General features: G+C 42.4%; 1 protein-coding gene across 4 annotated transcripts in view; it reads left to right on the top strand.

The window, feature by feature from the left end:
* The window catches only part of il16 (interleukin 16), a 122,489-nt gene that overhangs the window by 84,315 nt on the left and 20,747 nt on the right, over window positions 1–17,427 (top strand). For all 4 annotated transcript variants that reach the window (XM_075487474.1, XM_075447460.1, XM_075448196.1 and 1 more), the window contains 2 exons: window positions 9,983–10,120; window positions 14,062–14,214. In XM_075487474.1, coding sequence (XP_075343589.1) covers window positions 9,983–10,120; window positions 14,062–14,214 — 291 coding nt within the window. The remainder of the gene's footprint in view (window positions 1–9,982; window positions 10,121–14,061; window positions 14,215–17,427) is intronic.

The following is a 17,427-nucleotide window of genomic DNA, read 5'->3' as shown; positions in this document are numbered from 1 at the left end:
TCAAAGAAGCATCTATGCTCAACTGGAAAAAATATCTTTGAACAGAAGAGCTCATGCAAGAAATGATCTTCCAGCAATGCAGCACTGACTCTCCTTTCAGGAGCTTTCACAACCATTTGCACACTCAAAGAAGAAGACTCATTGGATGAATTCAATTTGATTATGGGTATTTTTTCCATCCAATAAATATATGTAGGGTGAACTCAAACTAAATTCAGTTTAGTTAGTCCTGCCAGATTTTAATTAACACATTGACTCCCAAGTCATGTAAAACTACGTTTTTACTGCCCATGCGTTGGCTCCCACATGGTAAAAATACGTTTTTACGTTTTTTTTTATGGATTCTGAATCTATACATTCTAATGCACATTCTGTGTGATTTTTGTAATTATGTGATGAACAGAACTGACATAGATGGCAGTCTGGTGTCATCATCTGGACATTTTGATCATTACGCCAATGGCTTTGCGTCGACTCAAGAACAATTTTGATAACGCTGCATTGATTGTTGTGCATTTCCGCATTTTGTCCAATCGCACGTGTCGGTTTCCAGAGGGTGGCGGTAAAGTAACATAAACAAACAACAAGAAGGAGAAGAAGACACGCGACAAGTCCTAAGGAGGCGGTCTTATGAACAGGTTAGCTTTGCAACATGCGACACGACGCAAATCCTCTGACCCGGATATGTAAGTATCTAAAGTGCGACAGGCTGAAAGAGCGCACGTTTCACAAAAGCCCCGATATCAGTTTGTTGTTGATTTTGGTGGATACCCGCCTTGGTTTAGCTAAGGATAGCTCGCTAATGGCGGCACCTAGAGACACGCAGTTTTGACCCACAAAGAGTTTAAAGTCTCAGCTTTCAAACGAGCCATAACATGTTTCAGTGGCCCTATCACATAATATGCTGTGACTGTACAAAAAACGTCAAAAAATGGTTTAGAATGCTGGGATTCTACGACATAATTCTGTAAAAACCGCCGGTATTCAATGTGTTAATAAGTTTAAAAGGCGGTTGCTGAGGCAAAAACTCGGGCTTGGGAGGAGTTCGGGGAGGCCATGGAGAACGACTTCCGGACGGCATCGAGGAGTTTCTGGTCCACCATCCGGCGGCTCAGGGGGGAAGCGATGCACCGTCAACACTGTGTATGGTGGGGGCGGGGCTCTGCTGACCTCAACTAGGGACGTCGTGAGTCGGTGGGGGGAATACTTCGAGGGCCTCCTCAATCCTACCGACACGCCTTCCGATGAGGAAGCAGAGTTGGGGAGCTCGGACGTGGGACCTCCCATTTCTGGGGCTGAGGTTGACGAGGTGGTTAAAAAACTCCTCGGTGGCAGGGCCCCGGGGGTGGATGAGGTCCGTCCTGAGTTCCTCAAGGCTCTGGATGTTGTGGGGCTGTCTTGGTTGACACGCCTCTGCAGCATCGCGTGGACATCGGGGGCAGTGCCTCTGGACTGGCAGATCGGGGTGGTGGTCCCCCTCTTTAAAAAGGGGACGGAGGGTGTGTTCCAACTATAGGGGGATCACACTCCTCAGCCTCCCTGGTGAGGTCTATTCGGGGGTACTGGAGAGGAGGATCCGCCGGATAGTCGAATCTCGGATTCAGGAGGTGCAGTGTGGTTTTCGTCCTGGCCGTGGAACAGTGGACCAGCTCTATACCCTCCGCAGGATCCTGGAGGGAGCATGGGAGTTCGCCCAACCGGTCTACATGTGTTTTGTGGACTTGGAGAAGGCGTTCGACCGTGTCCCTCAGGGACTCTTGTGGGGGGTGCTCCGGGAGTATGGAGTGCCTGACCCCTTGATATGGGCTGTTCGGTCTCTGTATGACCGGTGTCAGAGTTTGGTCCGCATTGCCGGCAGTAAGTCGGACATGTTTCCTGTGAGGGTTGGACTCCGTCAGGGCTGCCCTTTGTCACGATTCTGTTCATAATTTTTATGGACAGAATTTCTAGGCGCAGCCGGGGCGTTGAGGGGGTCCGTTTTGGCGACCTCAGAATCGGGTCTCTGCTCTTTGCAGACGATGTGGTTCTGTTGGCGTCGTCGGACCGTGACCTTCAGCTCTCACTGGAGCGGTTCGCAGCCGAGTGTGAAGCGGCTGGGATGAGAATCAGCGCCTCCAAATCTGAGACCATGGTCCTCGGCCGGAAAAGGGTGGAATGCCCTCTCCGGGCAGGAGATTGACAGACGGATCGGTGCGGCGTCTGCAGTGATGCGGGCTCTGCACCGGCCCGTCGTGGTGAAGAAGGAGCTGAGCCAGAAGGCCAAGCTCTCGATTTACCGGTCAGTCTATGTTCCTACCCTCACCTATGGTCACCAGCTGTGGGTAGTGACCGAAAGAACGAGATCGCGAATACAAGCGGCCGAAATGAGTTTCCTCCGCAGGGTGTCTGGGCTCTCCCTTAGAGATAGGGTGAGAAGCTCGGTCATCCGGGAGGGGCTCAGAGTAGAACCGCTGCTCCTCCGCATCCAGAGGAGTCAGATGAGGTGGCTCGGGCATCTGGTTAGGATGCCTCCTGGACGCCTCCCTGGTGAGGTGTTCCGGGCCCGTCCCACTGGGAGGAGGCCCCGGGGAAGACCCAGGACACGTTGGAGAGACTATGTCTCTCGGCTGGCCTGGGAACGCCTCGGGGTCCCCCCAGAAGAGCTGGAGGAAGTGGCCGGGGACAGGGACGTCTGGGTTTCTCTGCTCAAGCTGCTGCCCCCGCGACCCGATCCCCGGAGAAGCGGAAGATAATGGATGGATGGATGGAAGTTTGAAAGGCAATAATTGCATATACTAAATGTAAATTATCTATGTTAGTTAAACACAAAATAATGTCATTCAAGAAAACAAAATTATTGACATTGCCTTACTTGAAGTGATTTATTTTTAACCAACTCAAATGAATTTAATTAACTGGAGACCAAATTATGTCTATAATGACAAATACATTTGTTTGATTAATTAAAACTTATTTAATTTGAATTAAGAAGGAAAATACATTTGTTTTGTCTCTGAAGAAGGCCTAAGACATATCTATATAAAAAAAAAAACCTTGTCAAAGTAACATTAATAGAATTCAGTTACATGCAGTTCATATATAAATAAAAAATAATATATTTTTCTTATTGCTAAATTCATCCGACAAATGTAATAATGCCTGCGAGCTAGTTCAGGCTGACGACCTGTGCTGCTCTGCAGCTGTTTCACGCTCTACATGCTACTTATCAAACGCACCCCTCCAAGCTGTGCAGTCCATTTAAGCTGCAAAGCTCTCTGCGTTATGCTGGGTGCTGCCACCCATGCAGCCCATTAACCCCACACACTGCCTGCTTTCTGCCCCTCCGCCACCCCAGCATCCACCTGTAGGCTCCAGGGCAAAAGAAGAAAAACAAAAAAGAAGGTGGGGGTGGGGGTATTTCACTCATGGAACATAGACCCCAAACTTACTTAAATTATATACTTTAATTAAAGTTTCTAAACATTAACACACAAGTTGTCTGACTGAGCTAGTTTACAATGTATTTATAATACGATAGATGATTTATTATAGGTGATTTATTTTTTTCTTAAGAGACTAATCACAACACAACAGCGTTCATTACTGTAGCCATTAACAACTCTGACTCTGTTTGACATAAGAATGTAGGGATCAGTAGAAAATTAGAAACTCTATCAACCCATGTCATGAGAGCAACTGAGTTAGAAGCAGGGATAATTAAAAAACTGTGTGATGCACATCAGATAAGGTTAGGGAGTGAATAAACTGATTAAACTCTGATTCTGACATTTTATAATGTGAGCAATAAGATAAATTGGGCTGACCTCAAAACAATTCTTTCTACTGGAATATAAAATATTCTAATATCACAAAGCAAGAAAGTCAGACATTCCACTTCGTCCTGGTGCTTGTGCTTTCACTCCTGAACAGGTGCACAGAGTTAGGTGAGCCTCGTGGGCTCCAGACAACATGGTGCCTTTCATGGAGACCTGAAAGCACCATCATTGATAAAAATTTTTCTCAGTGTGAATGAATGACGAGATATAGTATTTTGTTTTCTAAAACTGAGTGACTCCGAAAATTTGTTCAGTTTTGCTTGGAGTCTGCTAACAATTTGTAATGAAATGAGATGGGGGAGTGTGGAGAACCAGTCTGCCTTTTTTAAATGAGGGAAAATCAAATGCAACTTGCCTCGTTTACCACAATTAATGTAGTTATATTTAGCTACAGCAAACTCACAGACTGAAAATTTCTTACTAAAAGTGAAATATGCAAATCGATACTTATCAGGAAAATCATTTTTCTGCAAAACCGACCGACCCACTTGCTGCTTCAGGTAGAGTGTAGAAGGATGTGTACGTGAGAGCGCAGACATGTGCACATGGGGTAGATCCAAAATCAAACTGATTAAGCATGCTAGTTGCATGTGTGAGACCTGTGGGAGAAGGACGGCTGAATGCAGCAGCATGAACCTTGGCTTAAAGCCATTGTAATTATTTCATCAAATTTCTTCACCCATGAAATATTTTTATAAACTAATTTAAACAGCTTTTTATCAAATCTTTAAGTTACATTTGGAGATGGGTTGTTGAAGTACGGATGGTCAATGCTTACAGAGATTTTTGAAGGATTAATAATCTGGGCCTACTGGATCTTCCATACCACCTGCCTGCTTTGACTGCCTGCCTATCAGTGAGCTCCTCTGCTTCCAGCTACTGTGGACACTGTGGAGAAGTAAAATGCCTAGAAGAGGAGAGGAAGATTTTGTCACTCTTTCTATGGTTCAGGAGCTGTTGGAACAGCAAAAGACCTTTTATAAGGATTTACTTGAGCAACAAGAAAAGAGCTACAAATCATGCCTACAAGTGATTGTTGATTCCATGCTTACCCGCATGGACAATGTTGTTAAAGGAGAATTCCGGCATTTTTACAAACATATCCCATCTGTTGGAGACCCAGGAAAGTTGGCCAAAGGGAAAAACGCGAGAAATTTTCATGCCCGCTGCGCAAAGTTGTCCGATTGCGCTGACTTCCATGAAAGCGGGCTCTATCGGGCAAGCTTTTAACCTTTCCTGAGGCTCTTAACGTGTATCAAAATACTTTTTACCGAATTGGCCGTGGTGTCAGTAGCAATACAATTCAACCCAGGGGCTAACCATACCATTAGCTAGCACAGACATTATACATTTTGAGATTTCAAAAACAGCGTAGGCTACTTACCTTTCTCAGCTTCCGTGTTCCACAGGCGTGCACACAAATTAATCGATGGAGGATGGAGGAGGCATCATGGGAGGAGGTGTTCAATTATCAGGATGTAGAATTGGTTTATCTCACTTTTATGAAAATATTTTTATCTATATATGACAAATGTTTTCCACTTGTTCAAATTAACACGAAATACAATTTAAAAAAATCTAAACCCTGGATCACACCAGGCCTAAAAAGATCCTCAATAAAAAAAAAAAAAAAAATTATACAAAATTTTTTTTCTTAGTCCCACCCCATTTAATATTGAAATTTATAAAAAATATAGGAATCATTTCACAAAATTATTGCAAACTACCGGTATAAAAATAAAAAAAAACAACAACAACTTTTCAGATAAATTTGAACAGTCTTGTAATGATATCAAAACGACATGGAACCTCATTAATGAACTATTGAATACGAAAAAGGCATTCAATTCTTTCCCATCTCAATTTTCTGATGGTGTGAGAAAGTTTACTCTGAACATAACAAATGGCTTTAATGACTTTTTTGTAAATATTGGTCCCTCTTTAGGTAAAAATGTTAAAAAAATGCAGACGAACCCCTCCTTGTGAACATCAATGATCATTATCCTGGCATTAGTATGTTTGATCCTCCTACTTCTAAAGAATTGCATGCCATTATATTGCAATTGAAAGATTCTGCTGCAGGACATGATTAAATAAGGTCCAGTCTTGTAAAAAGGGTAGTTTCCTGTATTGTTGAACCCCTAAAAACAGGTGTTGTACCAAGTGACCTCAAAGTAGCTAAAGTCATCCCATTATTCAAATCAGGTGATTCCAGTATATTTACTAATTACCACCCTATATCTGTTTTACCTTGTTTTTCCAAAGTTTCAGAGAAACTAGTATATCTAAGAATAGAAAAGTATTTGGATGAGAATAACATATTATGGATCAATATGGTTTTCGAAAAAAAATGTCAACAGAAATTACTCTTTTGCAGCTTGTTCATAAAATCTCCACAGCTTTAGATAATAAAAAAATATCTCTTGGCATTTTCTTAGACTTGTCAAAAGCCTTTGACACTGTTGATTTTAACATTCTTATTGAAAAATTATATAAATATGGGTTTCATGATGTTGCTCTCAAATGGTTATTTAATTATTTAAATGATAGGGAACAATATATTTCGGTTAATAGTTATAATTCAATTAGAGCTAAGCTACTTTGTGGAGTACCCCAGGGTTCCATCCTTGGACCTCTTCTGTTTTTGATCTATATGAATGATTCATTTCAATTCAATTCATTTTTATTTATATAGCGCCAAATACAACAAATGTCATCTCAAGGCACTTAGATAGTAAGTCCCATTCAAGCCAATTGGAATTCAATTAATTAATAATGATCATAATTCATAAAATAATCCAATTCGTTCATATAGAGCCAATTCAAAAACAATTTCCTAGCTAAGAAAACCAACAGATTGCACTGAAAACTTTTTGTTTTTCGGTCCAATCTCCCGTCCTGAGCGTGCCTGAGGCGACTGTGGAGAGAAACGACTCCCTTTTAACAGGAAGAAACCTCTGGCAGAACCAGACTCAGGAAGGGTGGCCATCCGCCTCCACCAGCTGGGGTTTGAGAAGACAGAAAGGGGGGGAGGGGGGGAGGGCCGCAGCGGCGGCGGCACTGTAACACCATTCAAAGGGTATCTGTTGGAGAGGCTGAGGTAGCTTGTGGCTGTAAAAATGATGGTTGTTGTGGTGTGAGGAGCAGATCTATATAGGGAGTATAGGGAATTACTCACTGAGTCTGGTCCTTTATTTTATTATTTATTTTTTCGTTAGCACAAGTTTCTTGTGTTTACCTTGAATAGGGATGGCTCAGGTAATCGTGAAACATCCCATAGTTAAGCTGCTATAGGCCTAGACTGCTGGGGGGCCTCATCTGTCACACCTTTCCTCACTTTACTCTCTTTATGTATATGTGATATTATTGTGGTCATTAACTCGTGTTTCCCTGTTCCAACAGATATCCTTTGAATGGTGTTACAGTGCCGCCGCCGCTGCGGCCCTCCCCCCCTCCCCCTCTTTCTGTCTTCTCAAACCCCAGCTGGTGGAGGCGGATGGCCACCCTTCCTGAGTCTGGTTCTGCCAGAGGTTTCTTCCTGTTAAAAGGGAGTCGTTTCTCTCCACAGTCGCCTCAGGCACGCTCAGGCCGGGAGATTGGACCGAAAAACAAAAAGTTTTCAGTGCAATCTGTTGGTTTCCTTAGCTAGGAAATTGTTTTTGAATTGGCTCTATATGAACGAATTGGATTATTTTATGAATTATGATTATTATTAATTAATTGAATTCCAATTGGCTTGAATTGGACTTACTATCTAAGTGCCTTGAGATGACATTTGTTGTATTTGGCGCTATATAAATAAAAATGAATTGAATTGAATTGGAACAGGGAAACACGAGTTAATGACCACAATAATAACAGACCCTAGGAATGATCTTCCTAGGGTCTGCCATAATGTATTGCCTCTTTTATTTGATGACGACACGTCTTGTTGCTTCACATGAAAATTTTAATACACTGATTTGTGAAGCAAATGAAGAGCTGGCATCACTTTCCAGATGGTTCCAGATGAACAAACTCTCTCAACATAAATAAATCTAATTTTATGATATTTTGTAATAAAAAGAAAAAGTATACAAAAGAAAAAGCCAAAATATTTATAGACAACATTGAAATAACTCAGGTTCCTCACATTAAATTCCTAGGAGTCACAGTAGATGAAAAATGAACATGGAAATACCATATTGAATTTGTCTGTAAAAAGACTATGAAGTCAATTAGTATTCTAAGTAGAGTTTGTTCATTGATAAACCATTCCTGTGTCTTAACTTTTTATTATAGTTTATCCTTGTATTTAGGGACCGAGCAGTGAAACTGCAAGGACCCTATTGTAACTGTAGGAGTTCTTATCATTAGGGACTGAGCAGTGAAACTGCAACCTTCAAACCTCAAAGGGCGTGGCCATGGCGACGCCTCAAAGTTGGATGACTCGCCATCACTCGCCACAAAAAATGAAGTCGCTTATAACTCCCACATACTTTATCCAATCTGTCCCAAACTTCAAACGGTGATTGCTGGACCCAGCCTGAACGTGCACATATAATCATAGTGACATCCACCTATAGCGCCACCTGCTGGTGGTTGGAAAGGTCTTGTTTTTTTCCACACCTCACATTTGATGGAACTCTTAAGACATGGGGGGAAAAAAATGATGGAGAAACTTTTACAAACTCTGAACGGTGTGGGCGTGGCCAGGCGGTGAAAATCGTGTGATGGCGTTTGTGATTTGAAAGCCTTATCATCATCGCAAGGTCATGAAACTTGGTACACACGTCCAGCCTGACGACCTTGTCCGTATGTAAAGGGTATTGTGTGTGGGCGGAGCAAAATGGCTCAGTGGCGCCCCCAAGAAATTTTCAAAAACCCCTCCGCATTGGGGTTATTATGTGCTCGTACGTACGCAGAGGGTATCGTGTGTGTGGGCAGAGCTGCGCGACTACGGCGTCCAGCGCATGCCCTGACCTGCGCACAGGCTCGGTCCCGCTCATAGCTGCTTGCAGCTTTAATATGTATTGTAACACTGTGTGGGCTGTTACATGTCCTACCTTTCTTAACAAGATTTTACTCATCCAAAAGAAATTTTTGAGAATGATTAGTTTTGCTAAAAGAACCGATTCTTCTGCTCCCCTTTTCAAAAAATTCAAACTGCTATCAATTTTCAATGTGAACATATATCAAACGTGTGTGTTTATGTATAAATATGTACATCTAACTCATGAGCTGCCATTTGCTTTCCAGAAAGTTTTCCTCTAAAATTCATGTGTATCATATAAGATCTTCAAAGGACTTTTTTATCTTCCACATTGTTAGACTTCCCTAAATCAATACACATTAAAATACAGAGGTCCGTCTCTCTGGAACAATCTACCCACATTACTACAATCAATATCAACATTGTGATTGTTCAAAAAACACCTGAAAAGATTTTCAATTAGCAAAGATTTGTAACACTATTTGGTTTCTGTTATGCACTTTTGTAACTATATATATTTTTTTGTGTGTGTGTGTAAATTGTTTATTTCTTGTCTTATTTTTAATAATTTTTGTGTCAATATTTAATTTTGACACTGTAAAGTGTAAAGTGTAATTATAGTTGCTTATATTGGGGAGGTATCTCTAAACCTTTTTTGGCTTCCAACTTCTCCAGCAAAATGTTTAATTTTATTATTATTATGCTGTTTTATATGTAAAATGTGCAAATAATTAAATAATCAAGTTAATGAATCCAAGACTGTTTACCAGGAAATATTTTACTTCACACCCATGAAATATAAACAATATTTACATGCTAAATCTATGTCAAATGACTCAAATCCAAATGTGTCACCTTTAGGAGGGGCTTGAATCTGTTTTTTGAGTACACGTTGGATCTTGTAACCAAAATGTGCTTGTTCAGGCAGATAAACAACTCACAGGTGAGAATGACTTAAATGATTCACAAATAGTTCAGGTGGTTCACCTTAAGGACCTGCCAATTGGGAATGGCCTTTCCAACTACTTATAAGCAGAATTTTCCCACCAACTAATTTAGAACTAAAGAGGTCTTTTGGATGAGAGGTGAAACATCTTGTCTCAGCACCAAGAAGAAATAGAAGTATGACTGAGAATCTACACCAAGTGTGAGAATGCTGATGTATAGATCTTTGATATGGTTTTCTGTCTTGTAGTCCGTTACAGAGTTATGGTCTGAAAACAGACGGTCAGTGCCTGTGTATCCAGATGAAGATTATAATGTCCCCTACAACTCTGCTGCTGCAATGCTGTCCATTCAGCAGGCCCCGAATCTGGTCCACAGTGGCAATAAGGTATCACCTCCATCCATCTTTCCTCCCTTTCATGTTTCCTTCTGATTATCCATTCAAACTTCCTTCCTCTCTAAGTGGTGTTAATGTGGTAGAGCCTATTGTTTGGTTTATGGTTGCCATTTTCCCTCGTTACCAATGGCATGCACCAAAATTTATGTCACGTAGATTAACTCCTGTTTTTTGTAACCTGCCATGCAATGTGCAAGTAGCTTACCTCCGCCAAGGAGGTTATGTGATCGCCCGAGTTTGTCTGTTGGTCTGGATGTTTGTCTGGATGTTCGTCTGTTCGTGCTGCAATCTTGCGACCTGCCACAAGGTGGCGGGGCTTGGTTGTTTCGTTGTCATTGAGGGAGGGGTAGGAGGGGGTGCGCAGGGGGAAAGCTTACACTAACTGCGCAGGGGGGAAGGTAAACAGTAGCCCCTTTCACACTGCCGAATAACCCGCGTTTAATTCGCGAATTTAGCGTGTCCACTGTTGCGTTCACACTGCCGACCCGGGCTGCCGCGTCAACTCGACTCGCCTTTCGACCCGCGTCGGACCCTAGTCTTTTTGCCGAGCCGAGTTTGGTGTGAACGCAATTGATGCGGGTCGGACGTGGGCGTGGCGTGACGTGAGGAGTTTAAAAGACAGAATGGACAGCTGATTCAGAACAACAGCGACAGGTGAGGACAAGTTTTACTCTGTTTTAGCCTACATCAAGTTCGAGACATTTTTTAATATGGCCAACTGGGGAGACAAGGAGGTCCGCAATTTGGACCCGCTAATGTAGCGGGTCGCAGTGTGAAAGCCGTCTTTGCCGTTTCTGAGAAGTCGCATCTGAAAGATAGCATCTTAACTTTGTAAACCTTTTCAATCGGAACACGAGCCAGCTGAATCTATGCACAAGTTTAAGCAAACGCATCGCTTTCTCTCGGACGTGGTGGATTACGACGTTAATCGTTTCAGACCATTCACTACAATATATGGGTGGATAAAAAAAATGCGCTTATAAAACAAAGCTTCATTGGCGGAGGTCTGCACTCTCTGAGTGCATTTCTACTTTGAGAGTGTGAGGCTCATCTTATATCTCTAATATTGGCCTTCTAGACTCTTTTCTCTGTCGCCCTGCTTGTGACTCGGAAATTGTTAACATTATCTGCATCTAAACAACTAAAGATGGTGCATTTGGTGGTGTGACGTTTCTGCTGTGTGCAAGTTGTTGTTTTACATGGAAGGTTTAGCACTTGCCCTTTGGCCACCACGTATTTGGTTAGCATGACAGGCTGCGCAAACAGCGCAATCGCAGCACAGGGAGCACCGATTTGCACCGGTCTGTGTCCTACCGTCAGTATTTGACAACCTCTAGCAATGGAAATGCGCTTCAAATGCCCCGGAGTTCTCCTTTAAGAAGGTTTGACAATTTGTTAAAGAATATGAATTCTGGAGATGAAGGTCTGGGACTGGAAACTCGGAAACGGATCTCTGACTGTATGAAGGGGGTGAATGGTTAGTTGAGGAGCGAGTTTGAGAAATATTGAATGATCGGAAGTTGCTTACAGAGAGTCGATGGATTACTGCCAGGGAGAGATGAGCGAGGTCTGAGAGGCTGGTGGCTGAAGTGAATGTCTGATCCAGATAATGATGCGAGTAGGGAGCCTCCTGGGTGGTGATAGGGTGAGCAGGGTTCGATCGGAGGTGGAACCAAGAGGAGTCCGAAGGAGACTGCTAGCATGGAACTCTGAAGATGAGACAACTTGAAGGTAGTGTATGACGAGGACTTTCTCTGGAGAGGAATCCAGAACACGGCTGTAAAACCTGGGAAGGAAGCACAAGGTCGTGAAATCTTTCTTGGAAGGACCAGGAGTAAGAGCTTAGAGGACATAGCACATAGGTTAACACTCTGGCGACGAAGTGCTAACAGCAGGCTCCTCTTAAAGAGATAATCCGGAGTTTGGCTTTAGTGAGTAGAGCGTCCCTAAAGCCAAACCGAAGTGTCCCGAGGTCTTCATGTGGTCGGATATAGAGTCCAGAATGAATTTAATCAAGCCAGTACCATTCCGGAAATGTTGCTGCTGCAGCTGCCGCTAGAGACCATGGTGAAGTTGGTTTGATATTGGATATTCGACAGATATTCACAATAAGGAAATAAGGTGTCTTTTTTTTCAAACCAATATCAAACCAACTTCACCACGGTCTTAAGCGGCAGCTGCAGCAGACACATTTCCGGAAAGGTACTGGCTTGATTAAATAATTCTGGACTCTATATCCGACCACATGAAGACCTCGGGACACTTCGGTTTGGCTTTAGGGACCCTCTACTCACTACCACGTAAGTGTTATGTTGTTTGGAGCTGTAGAAGAGGTGTAAAAATAGCGTTTTGTAGCGGTGACATGATATGCCCCTCTGACTTCCAGGCTAACGACTTTTGGCTAAAAACGGTCAAATCGAAATTCTCAAAACACATCCGAATGACATGATTTTGATGTCAACTCAACGTATGTACTCCCAACATCCCGTAAATTGATCTAAAGTGCATTTTACTCCAGATTATCCCTTTCAGCTTCCCCTTGATGAGTCTTGATGTGAAACACCTGCCTGTAATCAGCCACCCAGGTAACAGGCACCACCTACTGGAGAGAAAGCAGCAGCCAAAAACACAGGAGGAGAACTCCAGACCCCGACAGTTCCCATGTCTGTAACCCTTCTGCTTGGGGTACCGAGCACACAGGACCGGTTCCAGGCTCTGCTCTCCAAGGCTGCTCAATTTCTCCATTGATAAAATAAATTCACAACTCTACAACATAAAAATTCATGTAGAATATAGCATATACTTTGTTGTCTACAGTAGTAGATCAACCCTCATCTTACATTGAAGCTCCCAGATCAAGGAAGTGACGTCGACGCAGCTTTAGCTGCAGAGAAGCTATCAGGCTTGTGTTTATAATAATGAACTCCTGGACTATGTACAAACTTCCAAATGCATCGTTTTGTGAGTACAGACCATATTTGTACTACTGTAGAAGTTTGGTGTCATGGCATGTGATTTTAGTGTGGTAATTTTGGAGATACTGCCAGGGTCTATTAGCGCTTGTACTAAGCTATTCGGAATAACTCAGTAACTCGGCTGATGTTCAGCCAAGATCGGAAAAACTTTGGGTGGATGTCACGGTTCAAATGACCCTAGGGTGAATCTACTCCGAACCATCACTTTAAGTAGCTTAGAACGCAAGTTTACTTTTATTTTACTTTTTTTTTCTTCTTCTTCCTCGTCGAATTTCTGTCGTCATCTGGTATAAGTGATACAATTGGCTATGAATCGCGCGCAAAGCAGCATGGGAAGAACCAGACGCCATTTGATAGACATTCGTAGCGCCCAATAAACGGCTCTAGGCATTCGGAAACCATGCCTCAAATACGAGAAAATGCACACCTAGTTCCCAGACCACCATCTCATCGAGATTGTGGACACGTCAGCCAGGCTAGGAGACAGCAGTAAACATCAAAAAAGCGGTATGGGGGGTTCTAAAACATTGCAGACGACTCAGAAAAGAGGCTTAATGTTGAAAATACCGCAGTTCCCCTTTAAACTTATGTGTTTTTGGGGTCCACTCAGTAATATGTGGCAATAACAAGTCAGTCAGCCTTCATTCTGAAATACATGTTGTGAAAAGCAAATAGTCAGGTTTAGGAAAACTTTATCCTAAGCTGTGTACCAGATAGCAATATTGAAGAAAAATTTCGATCAGATGTTTTTACAAAAAAAATATAGTAAGCAGTTTATATATTTCTAAAAATCATAGTCATAATTCTAAAGGTTCCTCCAGTACTGACTCTTTGTGTGGTGCAGTGACTGTGAATATACTTATATTAGCTAGACACAATGGCTTTTTTGGTGTGTGTTTGTGTGTGTGTGTGTGTGTGTGTGTGTGTGTGTGTGTGTGTGTGTGTGTGTGTGTGTAGCCCACCTGCAGTGTACATGCTGGTCCTCGCCGACATTGCTGGCCTCAGGATGTGGCCAGTGAGGAGGGCTGTAATGGTGACTGTAGTGGATCAAGGAGAGAATCCCCAGTAAGAGACAAAGGACTGGATGTGTCATCCCACACTGGCTGCCAGGTACATACCCCTCCCCCCGTAATCTGATTACCGTTTTATGCCAAACACATTTGTCTTTATTTTCATTAAGTTTCCCAAGTACTGCTTATTTTAATTTTTTGTTACAATATTTGGATGTAGAAAGAAATGATCGGAGAAGACAATGAAAAACAAGATGAAACAAAACAACTAGCTGCTATAAGTTTATATGTTTTAATAATTCAAGTTTGTTCAGATGTATTTTCAGTTTTAGCATGTTTGGAAGTATTTCTCTAATAAAGACAAATTACTTGACTCTATGTCTGTCCATTCATCCATCCATCTATCTATCCATCAATTCATCTTCTGATGCTTATCTGGGATGGGGTTGCCAACAGGGAACAGAGATCCTCTGACCTCGTTCTCCATAGCCACCTCCACCAGCTATTCCAGAGGGACAATGAGGCGTTCTAAAGCCCAGTGAAAGATACAATCTCTCCAATGAGTCATGAGTCTGCCCTGAGGCCTCTTACAAGTGCAGCATGTCCATAACAACTCGCATTTGAGGAGTCTGAAAGACATCCTGACCAAATGCCCAAACCATCTCAAATGGTTCATTTTGATGTGGAGGAGCAACAATTGCCCTTGAGCGCCTCTTGGGTGACCATCTCAGACACCTTTCAGAGGAAGCTCACCACTGTCTTCTTGTTACTCCAGAGACATATAAAGTCCAGTCCCTCTCTAGGAGATTGGTTCCAGAACCCATTTTGTGCATTTAGGTGAGCTCGACAATATTCAGGTGGCATTTCTGAACCTCCAGCACAAGCAGGGGCTCATTTCCCATATTCCTATAACCAGTTTCAGCAGTTGGATGTCAGACCAAGGCCTCTGCCTTTGACGACCACCCAGTCCACTTTGCACCACCCCTCCTGTAGGTGGTGAGTTCACAGGAGGTTAGTTCCATGTAGCTTGTTCAGGCTGTGACTGGCCAGACCCAATGAGCAAAGACTTCCCCCCTTGGCCTGGCTGTAGATTGAGGCTCCACTGTCTCCAACCTGAGCAAGGTAACTTTGTACCTTGATTGGTTCATCGGGTCACAGAGGTGTGCTTGGCACTCTAAGAATTAGAAAGCTTGTACTACACACTTGTATTTGTACGTGAAGCAGACAGGAGATTTTTTTTCAGCTCACCCTTTACTACACAAACTAGATGTGTTACAGGTATTGTACAGGACTTTAACAGCAAACCTCCAACTGCATAATTATTGTGTATATTTACTAATTAGCAGATAGTGCTAGTAGGATCATTCATATGTTTTTTAGAATGTTTACCATAATTAAATTACCATAGTAGCTAAAACAGTGTGTCTTTTCATAATATTTCCCCTAACAAAATGTAAGGATATATTAGCTTAGATAAAAACAAAAATTAGGGCTGAAGGAGTTTTTGGTGTTGTAACTGATTCACTGTACTGTTTATTGCGATATTCTGATAAAAAGTGTTCTAACAAAAAAATAAGAGGAATTATCAAATCAATATAGATTTGCTGTAGCCATTATGATGTGAAGGGAAATGAAGAATGTTCTATGTGTTTCTTTTTAAATAAAGTGATGGAATTTGGACATTTAAATATTTAGAACTTTTTTTATCATGATTGGATATTGGACATAACAGTTCATCAAGTGAAGTACATCACCAAAGATTCTACATAGTCACAGTTTTTTTTCACAACAACATTTTGAATCAGCACAATAATTAACATGAGTGTACCATGTATGCAGTGGTTGTGTGGTGGATGGAAATGGTTTAAAATGCCACTTTTCTCCATGTTGAAGCTTATAGAACACTGTGTCATACTGTGGGGGTTAAACTGTACTACAGTAACAGTGTCGTTTTATTGGTGAGGACACTGCACCATCACAGTTTATCCACCAGATAAAACGTATCAGGTTAACAAACATGCAATACTGAAAATATGTCATGACCCTTTTTTTTGTTTGTTTGTTTTTTCTATGATCTTGTTATTTCTTGTTTGATTTCGGTAAATCCTGTCATATCTGGTTCCCTTTGCTAATTGCCTCATTTTGTAACCACTAGACACCTTTGCCATGATAAAAAAGTTGTTTTTTTTAAGAGATTCAGAAGAAATGAGGAAAAAGGGAGAAAGAGAACAAAGACGTGACCAGACAAGAGTAAATGCCTGACTGACTTTGACTTGTTTGAGAGCTCAGAAAATACCTATGTGCAGACACAGGTATTTTAAAGTAAAAATTCATTAGCTTTCTTGATCTATATTGTGTTTGCTATGAGGGGGTTTGTCTGTAAATGCATTGAAATATAGGTTTATAATTGTAAAAACAAAAATCACTTCTCCCTCTCTGGGTGATTGTCATTGCACTGTGGAGGTACAAAGAAATTGAAGGTGCTCCCACAGAGCCATTCTGAGCCACAAAGGTTAAAAAAACAAGGCAAAAAAAACAACATAAAGAACATTACAAACATAAAAACATTTGGACAAAGAATATAAAAATGTATAAAAGAAAAAAAAAGGAGGTAAGAGTCGGGTTAAAAGATCTAAAGTGGCAGCCAGATATTTCACAAAGGTACAGACATGGTAGGGGTAGCCAGAGGTAGGAGGAGGTAGATTTGTGTGTTGTTCTTCAGGGCTATTTGGTGGGGGTTTATGGGACTGTGAGTGAGTGAAAGTGTGTGTGTCCATGGATGTTTGCAGTCCATTTGGCCCAGGGGTAGAAACTGTCTGTTAGCCTGTTGGTGCGGGACCTTGTTGCCCTGTAGCGTCTCCCAGAGGGCAACAGATCAAACGGGGTAGGCAGGGTGAGGGCTCTCCTGTGAGGGCCTTGGTTTTCTTGACGCAGCAGGATGTGGAGAGGTGTTCCTGGTTGGGCAGAGGGCAGCTGATGATCCTTTGGGCAGTGTTTATGACCCTCTGCATCGCCTTCCTGTCCTCGGCTGTGGAGCCTGTGAACCACACACCCAGGCAGGATGTTGGAACGCTCTCCACAGAGGAGTGATAGAAGGCCAGTAGCAGCTTTGTGTTCAGCTTGTTCTTCCTGAGGACGCGCAGGAAGTGAAGCTGCTGCTGAGCCTTCCTCACTAGGGCCCTGATGTTAAACGTCCAGGAGTGGTCAGCGGAGATGTGGGTGCCCAGAAACTTGAAGGGGGGCACAGTTTCCACCGGTTCTCCATTTATGAGGAGGGGGGTGTGGTCTCGTCTGTTCTGTAGTTGAAGCAGAA

Source organism: Odontesthes bonariensis, chromosome 1 (assembly GCF_027942865.1).
Source record: "Odontesthes bonariensis isolate fOdoBon6 chromosome 1, fOdoBon6.hap1, whole genome shotgun sequence".
Taxonomy (NCBI): Eukaryota; Metazoa; Chordata; class Actinopteri; order Atheriniformes; family Atherinopsidae; genus Odontesthes; species Odontesthes bonariensis.
The sequence above is the reverse complement of the archived record's forward strand: the minus strand, read 5'-3'. Positions and strand labels throughout refer to the sequence as shown.